This window comes from Aethina tumida, chromosome 5, assembly GCF_024364675.1.
Source record: "Aethina tumida isolate Nest 87 chromosome 5, icAetTumi1.1, whole genome shotgun sequence".
Lineage (NCBI taxonomy): Eukaryota > Metazoa > Arthropoda > Insecta > Coleoptera > Nitidulidae > Aethina > Aethina tumida.
The window spans coordinates 24,196,954-24,218,060 of record NC_065439.1 but is presented as its reverse complement, the minus strand read 5'-3'; the positions used below and the strand labels follow the sequence as shown (position 1 = coordinate 24,218,060).

General features: G+C 35.5%; 1 protein-coding gene across 15 annotated transcripts in view; it reads right to left on the bottom strand.

Annotated features, from left to right (window-relative positions):
• The window catches only part of LOC109597627 (muscle-specific protein 300 kDa-like), a 118,590-nt gene that overhangs the window by 62,875 nt on the left and 34,608 nt on the right, over positions 1-21,107 (bottom strand). For 8 of the 15 annotated variants that reach the window (XM_049967578.1, XM_049967581.1, XM_049967580.1 and 5 more), the window contains exons 10-25: positions 20,254-21,102; positions 19,587-20,197; positions 19,380-19,454; positions 18,886-19,136; positions 17,001-18,831; positions 12,547-16,920; positions 12,322-12,495; positions 11,971-12,081; positions 8,733-11,744; positions 5,331-5,636; positions 5,121-5,272; positions 1,080-1,515; positions 651-1,025; positions 441-599; positions 169-381; positions 47-97 (exon numbers count right to left, since the gene is read on the bottom strand). In XM_049967578.1, the coding sequence (XP_049823535.1) occupies positions 47-97; positions 169-381; positions 441-599; positions 651-1,025; positions 1,080-1,515; positions 5,121-5,272; positions 5,331-5,636; positions 8,733-11,744; positions 11,971-12,081; positions 12,322-12,495; positions 12,547-16,920; positions 17,001-18,831; positions 18,886-19,136; positions 19,380-19,454; positions 19,587-20,197; positions 20,254-21,102 (12,980 nt within the window). The remainder of the gene's footprint in view (positions 1-46; positions 98-168; positions 382-440; positions 600-650; positions 1,026-1,079; positions 1,516-5,120; positions 5,273-5,330; positions 5,637-8,732; positions 11,745-11,970; positions 12,082-12,321; positions 12,496-12,546; positions 16,921-17,000; positions 18,832-18,885; positions 19,137-19,379; positions 19,455-19,586; positions 20,198-20,253; positions 21,103-21,107) is intronic. The other 7 variants (XM_049967588.1, XM_049967577.1, XM_049967589.1 and 4 more) reach the window with 5 other exon arrangements.

The window sequence follows — 21,107 nt, the reverse complement described above, 5'->3', positions numbered from 1 at the left end:
AAACTAGAAGTTTGGCAGGCAAGTCACAAAAGACATTGAACCCAACCTTCACATCTGTGTTTGACAGCATCTCTCCAACACCTCGAAGGAAATGCAGCTGAAAAAACAATGAGTGCGACGTGTAACCCTCTACCAGAAAAATTATGATTTTATGTATCCGCCAATTACCTGTAATTTCTCAACAGACAAAGAGATTTTAGTCTTTTGTATCTGAATATCACCGAGCATCTTTTCTCTAAGAGCATGTTGGTCCCTCAATGGTTTTTTCTTGTTCTGTTGAGATTCCAGAGCTGCTTGGTTCTTCTCCTTCCAACTCCTCACGTCCTTCATTTTCTTCTCACATTGTTCCCATTCTTCGGATGTTTCTTGTAGCAACGAGTTCTGAAATACATAAAAGTTATGTAAGTTATTTATTATATGGGTATATAGGATTGCAGCACCCTTTCTAGAATTTGAGCTTCAACTTCAGTCTTTGATTCCTCCGCCTCTTCCATTTTTTGAGGAAGGTCACCAACGCTTGTTACACTTCCAATGTAATCCAATTCTTTAGCCATGTCGCTCAAGTTCTTGGTGGCGTTCTTGCAACTTTTTACGGCGTTCTAAAATAAGAATTTATTAGAAGTGAAGACGTGATTGAAGTCGTAACTTACGGAATAATCATGTAGCTTTTGTTTCGCTTCGGGCAGAGTACTAATGAAAAGAGGTTCCTGCAAGAACACCTTCTTTTCCTGGACCCATTCCATAAGTTGTTTGTACAAAGTAAGGAATCGTTGCCAAGCATCCAAAGTCTCTCCAACTTGTTGACGTTTTTCGTCCAGCCACGACTTAACTTGTTGCAGTTGTTCAGTCAGGGTGTTGATTGTCACTTGAATTTGCTGCTTATCCTGCGGGTCGCGGCTGTTTTCCATCAAAGTTTTACCATTCTTCGTAACCTTCTCGAGTTTGTCAGTGGCACTGGCCAACTCGGATTGCACCTGTTGGAGAGTCTCCTGGAGGACGTGAGGTTCGGTAGATCTATCTTGGACCTGAAATAAATGATCAGTGGAATGCATAAATGGCGGGATTTTTAAAAATATAACCTTAATTTCAGCATCCTTGATCCAAGTCTGTAGGTCTTCAACGTCGTTAAGATAGTCAGAACGCACGGTTTTAGCTTTCTTGAATTCCCGGTCTTTTTCCTCCATCGCACCAACGATAGATTCAGTCAATAATTCCAATTGATTGAGCTCTTGAGCTATATCTGAGGGGACAAGCTGTTGAGCTTTGTTGTAGGTGTTCCTTAGCTCCACGCACAAATTCCTAGCTTCGATTATCTCGGATTCTACCTTGAGTCGAAGCTGCTTCAAGTCAGATTCGGTTTTTTCAACGTTGGGGGAATACACGTAGAAGTCCTGGACCTCTTGGTGGATTTCCTTGAGCAAAAGCCTCTTCTGGCCTATGTCTAATAGGGCTTTTTCGATTTGCTGCAGATCCTTCTCGGATTTGCCGTGTTTATCGTTCAAGCTTGTCAGAAGCCTGAAACAGACAAAACAAACGCGGATCAGAAAACGTGGAACGTGTTTTTTAATCGGCAAAGCACTGGTTGAGTGAAGTTTTGCGCGGACAAATGTGAATGCGGACGGAATCTATTTTTAAATCGACCTCATACTTGTTAGCTGTGTGCCAAAATTATGTATGTGAATTCGGCAGCCCGGTGAGGAACAAGCAGAAGTTGTTTGAATTTGGAAACAACAACTTCTCATATTTTGTTTATAAACAACTTTTACAGATTTTAGAACGCAACAAATACATTTATATTATTGAACCTGTGTACGTGTGAATAACATTTTATTTTTAACAAAAGAAAAAACGCTAAAAATACAAGGATGTATATAAATAGGCGGCTTTAATGGAGCAGTTTTATATATTTAGCGTGGATTTAATTTAAGGCGTGAGGCCATGACTTTAAAATAAATATTGTCTGAATTCCTCGGTCACTTCACTATCACTTCACCTTAAATTTCTCCGGCTTCCCAACACTCGAAAAACGGGAATTCAACAATGTATTCAAACCACCGGACACCGTGAATGAACAAACATATAAACGGCGGTGTCCTTAAAACATAAAAAAACTAGGGGCGCACTGAGAACTCTTCCTTCGTGGCGTTGAATCGGTACCAGACGGTGACGGCCCAGAATTATCCAGCCATCCGGCCTAATGCTTAACTACAAAATGCAGAACGTGATTTTTGGGTGCTGCTAGCGTCGCGACGCCCGACTTCCATGCGCACGCCGTCGTGACGCAGTTTGTTTACTTTGATTTGGCACTAGGTGTTTCAATTGTACTAGCTTTACATAACTGCAAATTGCCCGCCGTCGGCGACTTGCTGATCAACAAAATAACAGACTTCTCTGGTATAATTAGCTTTTCCTTAATAAATTATTAGTTTTTGACCTTTATTTCTAGCTATAAGTTATCAAAGATTGGTCGATTTACGAGTAGTAGACTTAGTAAGTAGTTCACGTGCAGACATATAAATATTTGTTAGGATTTTTTTAAATATTGTTTCACCAGCAATGCAGTGCTGCAGTTTGGCGAGAAATTTTACAATCAACTTATTATCGTCGCATGTAATAAAACTACAAATAAAATACTCATTTGCGCTGCATGCAAGGAGAGAATTGGCAATTGTCAAGTCTAATTTTGTTGTCCTCACTTAATATATGGTATGTGGAATCTCTGTGTCAAACTTTTTAATGAAATTCATTACGTGAAACCTCTTTCTAATAATTGATTCATAAATGTTTAATGTCAGTAGTTAACATAAAATATAATTAGTTCGTATAATCTGAAAATGACCCAATATTGTGAGAAAAAACTGTAAGTTTGTGTTCAAATCATACTTAACTTACAATTAATTAGCAATTAGCACTTATATCCAGATATTTGTTTTGTCAACTTTATTTTAATTAATAAATACACAAATCTTTTGAGATGAATAATGCGAATTACTTAAAAAAAATCAAGATAACAATGGAACTACGATGAATAGAATTCGTAAACCTAACCTAACAAAATTAATATCATTAAATTTCTTATAAAATTGTCAAAATAAAATGACTAAAATAAAAAAATGGTATATTGACAGTTCCTTTTTCTTAGTCAGTACTTACTTGGTCCCCTCTTACTCTATAAACAGCAGCCACCCCCTCGGCAAATATAAAATTAGTGAACGAATAAATTCACCGTTCTTCTGTAGTCACCTCGTCCAAATTTTGAGACTGGAGGTTCGTAAATTTGTCAAATTACAACATAATGAAAATATTTCTAAAATCTATTTAAAGTAAGAAATTCAAATATCCCACTTCACAATATGAAATATTAAAAATTTTTGCCTAAAAATGGTTTCACCTCAAATTCTAAGATTTCGAATATTCTAATAATAATAAATATCAAAAAATTAAAATTGATTTAGAATTCTGAGAGATCAGTTTCTAAGAGCATTACAGCAACTGGAAGAACCTTTAAAGGCCCGTATCTCTCTTAGGAAGCATATTGATGTATGTTTTTAAGTCAAGAATATGTTTTTAATTTTTGTACACTAAATTTAGAGACAGTTTCTTGTACCTCAAATTCACAAAATTAACAAAAACCACAGTACATCTTGACTGCAGACTGGTCAGCGAATAATCTAAAAATACTCTGAAATTAGATCACATATGAAAATACTTGAATTATATGCATGTAAATTCACGAAACCGGAAAGGGATCTTAAACCATGTCGAATGCGTAGGCGTTATGTTAAATGTCGGTTTGTATTGTAAACGTGATAAAAACTATTGTATTTTCCTGGGATGTTTATGAATGGTTTGCACGTTTAACAATCAGCACTTTAATTTGTCATTCATATTGAGTAAAAATGAATCAACAATGGCCATTCAACATGTGTATAACTATAAGCTAAAAATAGTATATTAATTGTTCAAGCTGAATTGAATATTTATAATAGTTTTAAGAGATTAAAAAGATTGAAATAGCTACATCCCAACAACAAAGTCACAAATTATTTTGATATAATCTATTTATATGCCTGTATTGTCTTGTATCATAAACAGTAGAATATCTAAAAATTGCTAGTTTTAATTTAAAACACCAAGGTTAGAAACACCTTCATATTTGAATTATTTTCCAAATAATAGTAATAATAATAATAATAATGATAATTCGTGAAGAAATAAATCTTCAGGTTTTTTAATAATATAATGTTATAATGAAAAAAATTACAAATGAAACGATTATCTATTATTAAAGAACAATTTTTGGATGTTTGCCAGTTTTGAAACAGTTAGCTAGACCGGTATCCGTTCAGATTTATGCATCTCACTTGTAGGAGTCCTACTTGAAAAAATGTTTATATTTAGAACGATTGACATTAAAAATAATCTGCTGCAGAAGTTTGAAGTTTAAAATAAGTCTACCCATTAGTCTAGGCGACTCTTAGATGTTCTTGGATAGCATTTCCTACTATCTAACACATTTTAAAACGTTGAACTGACTCAGCCAATTTAGAGCATATTTAAACGTTTACTTAATTAAATTGTAACATGTGTTTGACCTAAATATTTTTGTATTTAGTTTTGAAATTTTTATCATAATTTATTCAAAGTATTAACAAGGGGACAGAATTTCTAGAACCGTCTATTTTTAAGTTAATAGTGTCATCTTTAATAATGATTTTATTCGAAAGTAATTTGCACGTTTTCAATAACATTATTTCAAATTAAATAAATTAAACTTAACCACTGTTCAGAAATAAAACATTGCGGAAGTTGTTGTTCTGAGCCAAGTAAAACACTTTTACTAAATGAAACAGTTTACAATGTGAGAGAAATATGTGGAAGAAAGCAGGTGTCAATCCCCATTAAAAAGTGAGATTAAAATCAGCAAGTGAATATAACACTGTTTTAATAAATTATCGCAGAAATGCCTCGTAATCTAAATTAGTTATGTTCATGACTAAACTATCTATTTTTAGCACAGTGTTACTCGTATTTTTTTATATTTTTGGTCCAGATTAACCAATTAATCCTTTCAGATTTAGCAAATCTAGACAATTTCTCCCAAAAAAAAATGCACTCACCTCTCGTATGTTTGGTTGAGTTGTTGGAGTTTTTCAGTCAAGGCCGCCGCCGAAGCTGAAGAGCACTCCTTGAGGAAGAGCAGAACGGTGTTGGACAAGTCGTTCACCTCCTTCTGCTGGCTTCTGAGGGATTCTGCTTCCGATTGCAGCTCCTAAAACACCAAATCGAATCAAATGATGCACGCACAAAACAAATCCATATTAACATACCTCGATGTTTCTGATTGTGAGGTTTACATGGTCCTTGTTTCTGACAACGGTGTCAATATGTTTGGCCCTCTCTTCGATACCGGTGATGAGGCTTTCGAAATTTTGCCACCTGCCCTCGAACGTTTCCCAAACTTGGGCCAGTTGTGTCAGGGTGTCCCGTCTCGATTCGAGACCATCGACAAGCTTGGACCACTCTTCCGACACCTCTTCGCTTTGGATCTGGATGTTCTTGCGGTTGCGTTCGTCGGCCTGTTTCAGTATCTCTTTGGCACGTTCTTGCAGCAAATCGAGCTCGAACTGTTGGTTCTGATAAAGAATAAATAAATTGTTATAAGCGATACGAAGTGCGAAGTTGTGGTAAATTATTCCTAAATTATATTTAAATACGTTTGAAATGTCTATTATTAATGAATTAACAAATAATTAAACTTTTAGTTGTAACTGGAAATTGAAACCCAACTGGATATTTATTTATTTGAAAATTTATTACTTAGACTTATCATAATTTATTATGAGTTAAGTCCTAAAATATACAACTGACGAATGTTTAAAAATATAATTCAACAAGTAATTTCAATTTAAATTCAAATTTAATTTAAAAATAGTTTGTAGTGAGTCATAATAATATAAATATACATTTATTTCTCAAATAAAAGCGGATCAATCACCACGTGCTTGGTCAATATACAGGGTGCACAAAAAATAGCTACTTGTTCTTGACTTCAAAATAGGGCTATCGACCTATATACCAATATGTTTGCTGAAAAAGATAAGCCTTTAAAAGTTGGTCACTGAATGTAATTATCATAATATATCTCGGGGTGTGGGAGGGGGTGAAAAAAAGCTTAAAAGTGCATTACAGCAACTGGAAGCATATTGGTATAAAGGTAATTTGGATCGAATTGGTCTATTTTGAGGTCAAGAATATGTGGTTAATTTTTGTGCACTCACCCTGTATGTATTTAATATTTAAAAATAAAAATATGCATACTATTTGACTCATGTTTAAAAATATTACATTGACATGTGAAATAATGTTTACATTAAACTAGTACTTGAAAGCTAAAATCAAATATTGATGCATGAGAATATTTAAATTTATATGTAAAACAAACAGTTAATTTATCATCAGTCATAGTTATAAACAGAAACAAATTTTTCGGAATTAAATTAATATAAGTAGTTTTGAAGGTAAAATATTTGTTTCAATTTGACATTTAATACGTGCAAAGTGTCTGTTATCCTTTTTTATCAACAAATTAAATCTAATTTCTAGATCTATTTTCGTATGTAAACAAATTTTATACATTTCGTTTCTATTTGTTTCCACCCTTTTCAATCTGGCAAAGAATTCATTGTACTCATACTCTAATTATAGACATTAATGTTTTCTGTTGAAAGAATAGCTAAATAAAATTTACAATTTATTTAAAAATGTTATAATACTATAGATAACTCTTAAATTATTTAATGATAATCATAAAATTTTAAATTGATTAGGATTATAATATAATATAATATAGATAATCAATTGATGTTATTTTATTATTGAGTGACCCATACTTGAGATAAAAAAATAAAAATAACTAGAATTACGAAGAATGCATTAAAAACATGAATAATAAGAAATTTTTGTCAACTTTAAGAGGATGTAAAAAAGTAGAAATAAAACAGTCATAACTTCATAAGTAAATTATTGATTTAACAACTAGACTAAACATTGAAGGAATATTTTTTTCAATTTTGACACACCCATTTTTATAATGAAGTTGTAAACCACATTCTGATTAAATTTAAAGAGTAGGAAATGCTTTGAATATTATCACATATTGAGTAAAATACGGATAAAACGTTATTGAAAAAATATTTAATTAGTCATGAGTTATTGTAACATATTTTCAAACATAACCGTGTCATCGTTCATGACCCTTAAACAAAATATGTAAAATATTAAATTTTTATATAATTATATTATTTTCATATAAAATAATTTGTATTTTAAGTTAAATTAACTAAATTATTATGTGAATTATATAAAATGTATTTAATTATATAATTTAATTCCTTTGGTACCAACTAATTTAATATTAATACGTTTAAATATTTAAGAAACTGTTGCAGTTTTGTGCATTCTTAGCTCTAAGTGATGAACTCATCTATTTGTTATTTTTATATTCTATTTATAGTCTTAACAACTCTTTACCGGTAAATTACCGGTAAACCGGTGACAATGTTTTATTATCAATTGTTTGAGAAACTTTATGTATGTCTATGATAGAAAAATTGTTGTGAACTTCATCACACAATAAAATTTAAGTACAGCCTATTATCTTTAAATGTTTACCTTGTTCTTATTTCGTAGATTATCACAAATAACTTAAAAATAAAAAAATCACCAAACTCAACTACTAATCACGAAAAATAAAATTAATAATAATCGGGACTAGATTAACGACGCGAACTTTCACGTTCAGTCTTTGCACGAATTTCACTACTAAATTGTTGTTAATTTTTAGTCGAGCCGAAAACACGACCTTGGAGAACACTGGCGGAACAGATAGAGACTAGGCAAGATAAAATGTTGATAATCTTTCGATATACATATATCCAACGATAAATGAATGGGAATATTTGAGTACGATAAGAAAATTCAATGTTGGTTCACTTAAACCTAGAGCACAACAAATATCTAGTTTTAATTATAAACTTCTAGATTATCCATTAAGTAAGTTACATTAAATTGTGCAAGTAATAAAAGCCATATTCAAATAAGCAAAATGCAACATGGTATATTTTTAAAGTAGCAACATTCTGAGCAATTAACTTAATCGTTTATTGAAAACAAACATGAGTGGTCGTTTCAATTTTATAGCCCCTTAAAATTCAAATCAAGTGGACGCCCATGGTGGAACTTAAGTGCTTTGACTACATCACAGTCTGATATCAGATTATTAAATTCGTAAGATGACATCACCGCCATGCTGTTTACCTTTACATTGACTAGGTCATTCTCGTGAATGTTTATACCGGCATTTTGTTGCTGCAATGACCTAGACCTAATACAACAAATTCTATGGACTAATTGGTTTCCAAAATTTTAGAAGTAATCAATTTTAATTAATTTTGAGTTACATAATTAATATCTAAGATAGAAATACTGGTAGAATACTATTTTATTTCCCGCATTGAGTTGGTCTAAAAATAGCCGTGGCTACACAGAGTGATAAATTAGAATGTCACAGTCTGAATTATCAGTTTATGTTAATTCTTGAACCAGTCCTTACGATATACCTAGCATAATTTAGTCACAAATTATGCAGAATATTGAATAACTACTAAAAATATCCTGTTGGATTTTTTGCACGTACATTCACCTAACTAATAAATTTAATTACCACTTACTTGTATGTCATTGAGAGCGTGAGTTATCTTCTGGATGTTGAAATGGAGACCGGCAAGGGTGGAAACCGGCTCATCGGTAAATCTAGTCCTGGAAATGACGGCCTTAACCTTATCCAACGACTGGCAATAGTTCTTCCATATTTCCGCGTCCTGCTCCAGCTGCGCCTTCTGAGACTTGGCGGAGTTGAGCGTGTTCTTGAGCACTTGGGTGTGCTGCTGTTGTTCCCTGCTGAGTTCCTCTTGTTCCAAAGGAGTCAAACTGGGCCAGATCTTGTCGGCAGCCTGTTGAATCGTGTGCGACACCAGTTCCCTTATGTTGTTTTCGGTGCTGAAGAAGATCTTGTGCTCCTCCAGGTCGGTTAAAATGTTCTCGAAATCGACTCCGTCCTTGTGAGAGCTGAGGCGGATCTCGGCTTCGCGCACCCAATCGAACAGTTTTTGTTTGTGCAGGATGTAGGTCTCGCGCAGGGCTTTGTTGTTCTCCAAGTACTTCTCGCGTTCCTCCAGTTCCCTGGGGAGGGTGGTCAGAAGGGAATTAGCCTCGGATAGTTGTTCTTGTAGACCACTTGGCATGCTGTCGTCGTGCCTGGTACTTTCTTGGATTTTGCGTATTTTCTCCAAATAGGTGTTGACGTTCAGGGCGAGTTCTCTGTGTTTGGTGATTTCTTTCTCCACACTCTCAACGTCGCGGCTCAACAACGGCCTGGATTTGACGTTGGCTTCGTTGGCATGCAGCCAATCCAGAATATCCTCCAATTCAGCTGCGAGCTTCCTGTGCTCAGCTGCGGTGTTTTCGTGTTCTTGCCTTTGCTTCTCAACGGCACGTCTCAAGTTAAGGAGCGATTGTTTCAATGATTGGATTTGTTGGGTGATTGTGTTGCTGTCTTGTGCTGATCCGTCAGCGGCAATTTGTTGTCCTTTGTCTGCTGCCGAAGCTAATAGAGCTTCACATTCTTGAATCTTCACAATAACATCGTCGTATTTCTTTATCTTTTCTTCAATGGTACCTCCAGATTTTTCGATGTCTCTCACAATTTCGGTGTACTTGGTGATGAACGTCATGATTTCTGTAATCAATGCAAGGTACTGTTCTCTGAGCAGCAATAACTGTTTAAGTCTTGCTATTTGATCTTCAATGCTCTTGATAAGTTCGTCTTGCATGTTGAGGACACTTTGTAGTTCAGGTGAGGCAGATACATCAGCAAGTTTAGCTTTATTAGCCTTAAGCTCCTGCAAGATTCTTTCATAATTGGCCAACACACTCTGAACATCTTCAACCTTGCTACCAATAGGTTTATTCAAATCCTTTAATTGATTTTGTATGTCTTGGATAAAGTGTACACTCTCAGCAAGCTTGGCTTTGTTTTCTTTGATGTCCTGGATGTTTTGTTTGAGAGTATTAGTTCTATCTTGAATTAGAGCAGCTATTTTCCTATGACGTTCTTTAAGATCATTCAAGGTTTCGTTTAATATAAGTTTATCTGATTCACTGATAGTTGGAAGAATGGCTTTTCCTTGTTCGTTGATCTTATCAATATCTCCTTGTACCTTCTTAGAAGCGTCTTCGAGTCGCTCGTATTTTGCCAGTTGTTCTTCCAGGACTTCCAAATTAGGTGCACGGATTTCTGACGATGTTGCGACTTCGGCTTCTTTTAACCAGTCAACACATTTATCAATATCCGATTCGAATTGCTTGCGACCTTGAAGAAGATCTGTCAAAGCATGAATCTTTTGGTTGGACTCGGATTTGAGATTGTCATATTCTTCTTTGACTTCATCCAACAACTGTTGTAAGCGTTGACGGTCTTCTTCATCGCATTCTTTAAGAACACTGTTACCCAATTTGAGAAGGTCATTTAGGTCACCTTCGTTGAATTCTTTAATTTGTAATTCGTAGTTTTTGTGTTGTACTATTTCTTTCTCAACTTGATTAGCTTTTAGAGGAAGATAGCCGCTAAGTTTGCGGATTTCAGCATTTTTGGCCTTCAGCCAAGCCTTTGCTTTTTCAAGATTGGATTCTAGATTCTTTCTTGTGTTGACAGCACCAGTTACTTTGTCGATTTCGGACTTAATCTTTTCAACGAGTTGCTCTTGTTCAGTTCCAAGATTCTTTAAAGCTCCTTCTAATTGATTTTGCTCTGATGGTTCTAATTCGTTTGTCATATTGCTAACTCGCTTACTTAGTGTTTCTTTAAGGACTAGCTTATTATCTGCTTCTTTTAACAAAGCCTTGAGAGCATTTAATTTGTCTTCAGCTTTACGGCTTTCAAAACCTAGAGGTTGAGATCTCTGAAGAGAAACCAGTTTTTCTTTTACCCACTCTCTAGCTTGTTCAATTTCGTTTCTGGTATCTTCAATACCCTTTCTGGTCATATCAAGTACTTGCAGCTTGCGTTGCAGACGTTTAGCAATGTCGTTATAACGTCTCTCGACTGATTTCAATTGTTCTTCGACTTGTTGAGAGTCTAAATTGTTTACGAACTCTATTACTTGAGAAGCAAGGCGTTTGACTTCGTCAACTCGTTTGGGACCCTGATCATCAAATTCAGCTTGAATTTCACCAATTGTATTTTGTTTTTGTTGACAGTTTAGACCTGAGCCTTTATCTACTGCATCTATTCTCTTGAGAAGATTATCGAACCAATTGTTAATGACTTGAATGTTTTGGCGATATTCATCAATAATATCTTGGTTATTCTGTCTCTGTGCAATTAATTGAGTTACATCCTCTTCCAGACTGTTCAACATTTCGTCAAGTTCGTCATTTTCATTACCATAAGCAGGTAGTTCGGTTAGTAGTTGGTTCTTTCTCTGTCCAATAGATGTCAATAAATCGTTCATACTTGTAAGTTCTTGTTTAGCTGCGTCAGGTCTTAACTTAATAGGTCTGTTCTTCCACTCATTAACTTGTTGTCTCTGTGCCAATATCCAATTTTTAATTGCTGTCCTTTGCTTTTCTTGTTCCTCAAATTCAGCAACTGATGATGTCAAATTGCTGAGATGAGATTGTACCTGATAAAACAAGAACCAATAAAAATTCGTAACAAGTTCCAAATATACAGAAATTGTGACAATATTTACACTATATACAAAACAAAACTAAAAATGAATCAGCATTAAGTATTCTACATTTTAGTAAATATTACTGTTGCAAAATAGCAGAATGCAGCTTGCAGATGCGGTTTGATGATGTGGCTTGGTGACCAAATCAACTTTCGACTCTTATTTTTTTACCTACCTTATCGATCTGGTCGTGCATTTTTTTAACGACTCCACGTGACAAAAGTTGATCCATTAGCAATTTCAGTCTGATATCAGACTCCTCGGAAGTTGCCGTCTCCTTTTGTGTCTAGTGCAAAGCAAAACAATCGTGCAAAACAATAAAAACAACACCAAACGATAAATCATAAGAACATACAAAAATCTGTTACTTTTACCATCTACTCTAAATGAAATTAATTATTATTATCCGCTAAATTATAATAGTATTATAAATACTATTAATATTATTAATTAGTTTATTATTTTTGCATATTCTTTATGTATTAGTACTTCAAACACCAAAAGGATAAGTATAACTAATAAATACCTGGTCGATGAGGTCCTCCAAGCGTGCTCTACATTCCAATTCTTTTATTGGTACAGGTGGTGGAAGAGCATCTCTCGGGCTGCTGGGCCTACTAATAGAGGCAGTTGCTGCTTCACAAGCTTGTACGGCCAAAGCCAAACGAGATTTTTCATGTTGAAGTTTGTTGTGAAGAGTCTGGAAGGAAATTTTATTAGAAAAAGTTACAAAAAAGAATTCCATATTTACCTTGGCTGTTTCGAGTTGACTGTGAGCGTCCTTAAGACTTTCTATGGGCCTTTCGACTTCTTCCATAACAGTGATTTCGTGCTCATCAAGGTTTTGCATGATACTTTCAAGAGTATCCTCATATTCTTTAAACTTAGCCAAAGAGTCCAACAATCTGTTCTTGATTTGTATAGCTGTTTGTAGCAATGAGTTGTAGCTTTCTTGCACATTATTCAATTGCTTTTCAATGGTATCCTTAATGCCAGGTGCATTGTCAACGTATCTCTTAATTTGGCCGTATCCCTTGGACTTAACATCATCTAAAGTAGATTGATACTTTTGTATTTGATCTAAGAGAACTTCGTGTTGGGCTATTTGTTCTTCTGTCTGTTCTCTATTCGTAATATACAAAGAATTGTGAGCCATAAGTTGGAACGATATTTGCAACAACCATTTTTCTGTTTCTTGAAGTTTTTGGTGATACAAATTCAATTCTTGAAGCTCACCTTCGACTTCTTCCTTAAGACTGTTACAAGCAACTTTAAGTTTATCATATCTGGCTTGTAATTGCTGGACTTCGTCGACAACGCTCGGTCGTTTAGCCCATGAGCTAAGTTCAACGGCTTCGGTGTTCAATCTTGTTATGTCTACTTGTTTGTTGGCAATTTCTGTTTCTAAATTCTTGTAACGCTCCAGTAAAGTCTTCATTTCACTAAGTTCGCCTTTAGTATTTTGTTTCACGCTGAGTGTCTTTTCAGTATCGGTAAGCCAGTTCTCAAGTCGTCTCTTCGTATCGTTATACTCATCCCATCTTGCCAAAGAAGCCTTCAATTGGGCTTGGACAGATGTAATGTCCATGTTGATTTGATCCCATCTGTTTCGAAGAGTGGTCATGTCATCTCTTAGCATCTCTTGTTTGTCAGTTGGAGCTGTGTTGATAGCTTTTCCGAAAGCATCTTGAAGCAAATTCAAAAGTTGTTGGCCTTCGCTCATATTAGAGGCGACAGAACGGATAGTGTCAAGTTTGTTTTTAAGATCCTTTTCATCTCCATCACCAACGCAATTTTGCACAGCTTCACTGATGTTACTCAACCATTTTTCTAAATCAGCCTTGGCCTTCAAGAACTCGGTATGATCTGAGAGATTCTTTTCTACCTTAGACACTAACCCTTGGGCGTTGGTAAGTAAATTGGTGTATGCGGTTTGCAGTTGAACTGTTTTATCTCTTACCCATCCAACTGCGCTCAGTTCCAGAAGTGATTCACAGGCGTCGGTTAATTCTTCCATTTGGGGTTTGTGTTCATTAATTTCGTTAAGAATCTTTTTACATTTTTCAAGATCCTCAGGTTTCTTGTTTTCAAGTTTCAGTTCATCATCAATAGTTTGTTGGTATTTATCGATCCATTTCTTCATGTTGTCGTATTTACTGTTGAAGTCCTTCCAGGCTTCCTTGCACTTAGTCAAATTCTTCTGGGTCTCATTGCAAATGAATTGTAGACCTTCCCAATCGACGTTAAGTTGTTCAATGTCTTGCCTGATAATATCTTTGCCTTCTTCCCCAGTAGTCTTCATTACTTGTATACTTAGTTCAATAGTTTTGTGTACCAAGTCGTCGCATTCTGGTAGTGACTGTGTAATCTGCGAAATTTTGGCCTCCTTATCAATAATGTTGTCCAATTCATCGTGTAGATTCGAGCAATTTTGAATTTCCAATTGCGAAGTCTTAATCCAATCAGATGCCTTGTTGTAAGAGTTTTTATATTGTTCGTGTTCGGCAACTTGAACTTCCAAATCAGCAACGGAATTAGACACCTTCTGTGTCAGGGAGTCGTATCGTTTAAACGCTGCATCGTATTCCTTCAAGTTCAGACTCTGATCTTCGGCAAGTTTGGACTTCAATTTTTCGATAAGGTCATTGTGGCTGCCAATTTCTTTCTGAACCGCTTTGAGTTTCTCCAATTTGGCTTTCTTTTCGCTAAGTTCATTCAAATAACCTTCCTCAAATTGTATATGAGTTTCTTGGTCCTGAAGCCAGTCAAGAAGTTGTTTGTAAATCTTATCTACCTCTTCTAACTGTGATGCTCTGTTTTGCAGTTTATTACGTATTTCGTTGACATCGTTAAGAAGTTTTTCCATGTCTTGTTTAAGGTTTTCGGTGTCTTCTTGGATTTTGGCACTACCAGATTGTTCAGTGTTCATTATAACCCTTTCTTTCAATTCATGAATATATCGAAGTTTATTTTGTCCTTGTTCAAGAGAAGTTCTGATGTTCTTAACTGTTTGAAGTTTGTTATTCACTTCGGAGAGAGTATTGGGAATATCAGAACATCCATTTAATTTATCTCTGGTTCTGTCGATCCAGTCTTGGCATTCTTGGTACAACGTACTATGTTGTTGGTGTTCTTGATAATGTAATTCAAGCCTCCTCATAACTTCTTTTGAAAGTGACAGAATGGTGTTATATTTAGTGGCCAACTGAGTGATAGCATTGCTCACTCTAGTATCAGCACAAGTTTCAAGTAATACTTGGGCTTTCATGTTTAATCTATCCAATTCCGATTGCCAATCGAATAACTGTTCTAGGTGAAGTTGGAATTGTTCTAAAACGGCACGTTTCTGTTCTAAAGTGTCTTGTAACTTGTTGTATGACTGAACGAGTTTCTCAGTTTGGGAAAGCCACTGCAAAGCATCTTGGTATTGTTCTTCATATTCAGTCCACTTAACGATACCTATTTCAAGTAAATTCTTGGTCTTGTTCAGTGATTCAACATAAGTATCAAAGTCTTCTTGAAGGAGGGCACATTCTTCTTCAATTATTTCTTTATCCATGTCATCGGCAACTTGGACTGCTTTGTCACCTTGATCAAGTGCACTCTCCAATTTCTTTTGTCCATCAGATATTTCATTATGTAAAACTGTGAGTTGTGAAAGTTTGCTACCAAGACTTTCTTTGTCACCTGTAGGTTCAGAACACTTTCCAAGTCGTTCCTTGGCTACTCTAAGCCATTGAACAAAGTCATTTGCAGCATCCACAAAGGCTTCATGCTTTTCAACAGTGTCCTTTTGTTTGGCGTATAATTCTTGAGCTTGTTTGGTTAGTGTTTCGTATTTTGTCGAGATTTCAGATGCTGGAGCAGCTTGTTTTAGATCTTCCGCCTTGGTTGTTACGGATTGAATCATAGGTTCAAAGGAGACAATGTCTTGGACAATACTTCCAGTCTCTCTAAGTGTTGCTTTTCTTTCACCAATTGGCAAAGAGCTGAGTCCAGCTTTCTTGGTCTTAACAATTTTAGGTTCAGTAACTTGTTGAAGTTTGGCTTCACGATCTGTGATCCATTGTTGCAATTGAGTGTAGGAACTGTCATAATCAGCCCATTGCAGTAATGCCGTTTCCAAATGAACCTTTACTTTCGACATCTTTTCAACTATTCTATCCCATGCAGTTTGAATTTCCTTCAGTTCGTTAGTAATAGCTTCTTTGCCGTCAGAACGTGTATTTCTGATTACTTTTTCACCACAATTCACAGTGGCATGCACCAAATTTTGACCTTCCTCGCGTTTATGGATGAGATTTTGAATTTTGTCAAGATGGGATTGCAAAATGTCTTTGCTCTTATTGTTAACAGCTTCAGAGCAATTTCTAATGAGTTCCCGGGCGTCATCGATCCAGGCTCTGGTGTTTTCAAGATTCTTTGCATATTCGACATGTTGTTCGTGATTAGTTTCAACTTTTTTAAGGACATCTTTGGCTAAGTTTAATTCAACTTGATATCTAGAATTCAATTGTTGCAATTGGTTATTGACATGTGTTTCTAAAGGAGATTTGAGTAGAATTTTGGCTGAATCGTTCAATTTATCAATTTGATCTTTACCATCTACCAGTCTCTTCAGAATATCTTTAACATCTTTAACCTGTTTAGCTTTTTCTTCCAATGTTGGTGACAGGGCAATTTTATGGTTTTTAATTAAAATGGCAATCTGTTGAAGCCAATCGGATACTCTTTCATATTCATCCTTGTAATCGCGCCAATGTAACAGTACAACATCGAGTTGTTCACGTTGTTGTTTCAAGTCCTTGAATAATCTGTCAAAACTTTCTCTTAGAGCACGAATGTCGTTGTTAATAATATCTTGGCCCTCGGGACTTGTGCAAGGCAAGACAACTTGAGCAGTATGTTCCAAATTTTCTAGAAGTACTTCACCTTGGGCTTGTTTGTTCAGTAAATGATCCAAAGGACCAGCAAATGTTTCAACGGTCAATTTGTCACTTAAAGGTCTCTGTTTGAGTTGAGGTACTTTTTCTTGTGCTCTAGTCATCCACCTTTGCACTTCCTCGTAAGCTTCTCTATAAACTTTGTGGTCTCTATACTGAGCTTCTCTTTCATATAATAACGCCTAAAAAAGAAATGGAGTTATAATACAAATATTAAATATTTATATTAAAGTATAATTAGAAAAACCGTATTTATACATACCGAAATTTTCTTTGCAATGTTGTCAAATCTATCCAACATTTTCTGGGCATCAATAGCGGCTTGACCACCTCTCTTACTTTCAAGAACTTCAGCAGCTTGAGCCTTCATATTGTCTACTTCAATTTTTTCAACTCGGACCTTTTCTTCCAAGTTTTTAATTCTATCTAATTGGCTCTTCTTTTCTGGTACTGTGCCTTGGAATACAGACAACTCTGCGTATTGGTTTTCCAATGATTCGATGGTTTTATCTAAGGCTTGAATTTCTTCCAGTAAGCCGGCCCATTTTGTTAAGGCATCATCTAATATAGCTTTGGTTTCTACCATTTTTGATGCCAGGTTGGACCATTTCTCTTGTAAACCAGACAATGTTTGGTTTATTGCTTCGTGACCTTCTGGTGCTGTATTAGCCAAAACTGTTTGGGCAAGTTCCACAAGACCTTGTAATTTAGTGAAGCCTTCTTCCTTGTTCAATAATAAATCTTGAATCGTTTCTAGTTTAGATTCTAATTCTTTTTGTGATGCTGACGACACATCTGCACAGTTTTCTAACTTTTCTTTAATGTCGTCCAACCATTGGTCACATTCTTTGACTTGTGTATCAAAATCTTGATGGTTGGCTACGTATTGTTGCCAACGTGTTGTTAAATCTTTAACTTTGTGACAAATTTGTTGGTACTTGACACCGAGTTCAGATATTTGAGAAGGTCTTGCAGACACACCTTTGTTGAGCTGTTGAGATTTTTCTGTAACAGCGTCAATTTCAAGTTCTTTTGCTCTAATTTCACCTTGAAGAGCTTTCAATGCATCTAGTTGAGATTTCTTTTCGCTTACGGTGGGCTTCAAATCGACAGAATGCAATTTTGTGTCTGTGTCTCTAATCCAAGCCAAACATTGGTCTTTCAAATTTTCGTATTCATTCCAATTTTCCAATTTATTTTCAATTTGTTGAATGGTGTTTTCAACTGCGGATTTAAGTCCAGCCCATTCTTGTTGGGAACTTTCAATTTGCGATCTGATGTTGGCCTGTCCATAATCGATTGTTCCAGGAATAACTTTATCTCCCAGAGATTTGATACTCAAAATTCGGGATTCTTCATCGGGTAAAGACGCTTGTAAATGCTTTAACCTTTCTAAGTTGGAAAGGAGGGAGATCCTCTCTAGATCCAAGTCTCCTAGAAGTGTCACTGTATTGTGTGTAGCATCCATCCATTCATTTGCATCTAAGACAGCTTTACTGTATTGTTGGTGATCACTAACGATGTTTTCGTATCTCTCAACGAAGTTCTGAGCCCTCTTCAGTAATTTTTCGTGTTGCTTGGTAATGGTGGCTAGTTGGGCATCGATTTGTTCGTTCTTTTCTGGTAAACTATCAACTTTGTCCTTCAAATCGACGATGTCTTGTTGATGAGCCAATGCATCATGTTGCAAGCCTCGATAAACTTGCAGCTGAGCTTTCTTTTCGTCCAAGGTTGCTTTCAATTCAATTTCTGCGGGAAGTTGTTGACCTACTTCTTTCAACCATTGTTGAATCTTCTCGACCTTTTCATCAAATCCTGTCCATTTGATCAATTTTGCCTTTAAGTCTCTGTCTGTTGAACTGATATCATCGAATAATGCTTCCAAAGCCTGTTGCAATTCTTGGAGTTGAGTATTAATGATGTCTCTGCCTTCAGGGGCAGTGGAGGGGTACAGTTTTTCCCCTAATTCGATTGTGTTGTTCAGAAGTAATGTTGCACTAGTTTGTTGAGACAAGAGTTCTTCCAATACTTTGACTTGTTCGGCCAACGCATTCCTGGCTCCACTTTTAATGTTGTCTTTGCAACTGTCAAATCTATAACACAATAACATTTAATAAAATTTAAATGAAATTTTTATTATTATATACCTGGTTTGAGCAGCAGATATCCAATCGGCACACTGTCTGTACTTTTCATTGAATAATTTGTGATCTGCGACTGCTTGTTCACACTTCTTAACTATTTCTTTTGCTGTCACTTGTATAGATTGGAATCGGGAAGTTATTTGTTGGACGTTAACAGAAATTTTGGTATCTCCGCTGCTTTGAACCAGCTCAGTTGAGTCGTCAGACATCTTATCAAACTCTGCTTCATTTTGTCGCAGATTTAAGATCAGAGCCTAAAATTATTATATATAACAATTAATAAAGCATTTACTGACGTTAAATCAAAGAGAAAACGAATGAGATAGACCCTTAGACGAAGAAGATATATAGGAAATGGGGTAAATAGTGTGCATTCAGGAAAAAGATGTGTCAAATATATACAAATGTGCAAAAAAAAAGAACTACCACCATCTACTAGAAAAAATAGGTGAAGAGATGAATAAAGTAAATTTTTATAGATCTTTTTGTAGCCTTACTTGTTCCAAATGATCGGTAATTTTAATGAAATCCTTGATATCTCTACTCCGTGAGTCTATCACTCTAGTTAGGTCCTAGGAAGCACACAAAATATATAAAACACACAATTATAAAGCCTGTACATCTATGGACAGTGCTTATGAACAATATAAACCAATTAATTTAAAGCACACACATAACAATATTTACATTATTTTATTACATACCTGATATTTTTCTAACTGCTGTTGTTTTTCGTCGACTGTAGACTTCAGACTATAGTTTTTGAGCGATAGCTCAGCTTCTGCTAACCAAGCAAGCAATTTATCAAGGGAGTTCTCATAGTCGTTCCATTGTTTTATCCTGTTCTCCAAAGCAGACTTAATGTCCATTAAGGCAGTAACAAACTTCTCTTGATCAAATTTCAGATTGGCAACATCCCTATTCATGGCTTCTTGAGCACGAGCTGGCAAAAGTGAAATTTTGTTTTGCACGTGATTTTCTAATTCTTTAAGTTTAATGTTGCTTTCTGGTAGATGGTCCTGCAATTCGTTGATACTTTCTAATCTTTGTTGCAATATCTGTTTATTGCCTCCATGGTCATGGAAACTGTTTAATTTATCCCAAAGTTGTTTTTGATTGTCTTGCTGTGACTTTTGTAAATCATAGAAATGTTGATAAATATCTAAACAATCCTCTAATTTTTTAATGTTTTCTTGAGCTGCTTTGGATAAGTTTTGGTACCGATCGTTTATGGATTTTACACCTTCTTCTATTTCTTGAGCTTTATCTTTGTTATTAGTTAACTGAACCAAAGTTTGTGCCTTTTCAGTTATACCTGAAATAATTAAGTAATAAACAATTTACAGACGGAAGTAACTTAACTAATACTACCTTCAATTATTCTCTTGTGGGATAATATTTCTTGAGCTGTGGCTTTGTGTTTGAGAAGTTTCGAACGAACTTCTTGTACAGACACCCAAGTGGACGGGTCTATCTTAACTTGGTTCTCCATTGAATCCAACCAAGCAAGTGTTTGTTGAAGCATTTCCTGATAGTTCGAGAGCTGCAACGATTGAGCATCTTGCAGTTTCTGTTGTTCCTTGATTCCATCTGATAATTTGTCCCATCTCTCTCTAATTTCACGAACTTCATTACGAATTATTTCTCTTCCTTGTGTAGCAGTGTCTGGCAAGATCCTCTCTCCAAGAAGAGTTACGGCGTTTATTTTGTGTTCACCTTGGTCTCTCTCAGTTAAGAGTACTTGAAGGCGGTTTGATGTAGCTTCTACATTATCGGCCAAATCTCCATTCTTTATTATGTTCAAGTGTTCCTCCAGTGGTTTCAGCCAATCAGAGGTTTCCTCCAATTTTTGTTTGTAGTTATTGTGATCATCGACAATACTCTGCCAACGATTTACTACATCCTTTGACAAAGCGTGTAAGTTTTGATATTTAGTGCTAATCTGCGACACTATTGGCTTAATTCTTTGTGCTCCACTGCTATTCACAAGAGAATGACTCTTGTCGACAAATTGATCAATGTCCTTCTCTTTGGCAGCAACTTCTTCACGTTCACTCTGGTATTTCTTAAGTTGAGTTTCCTTTTCTGATGCTGTTGCCTGTAATGGCTGGTCTCTAAATTTAACTTCAGCAGATTTAAACCACTGGTTGAGAGAGTCCAAGTCTGCCTCAAAATCTTGCCAATTCTTAAGTGCATTGTTTTGTTTTGCAAGTGATGTATCTAAC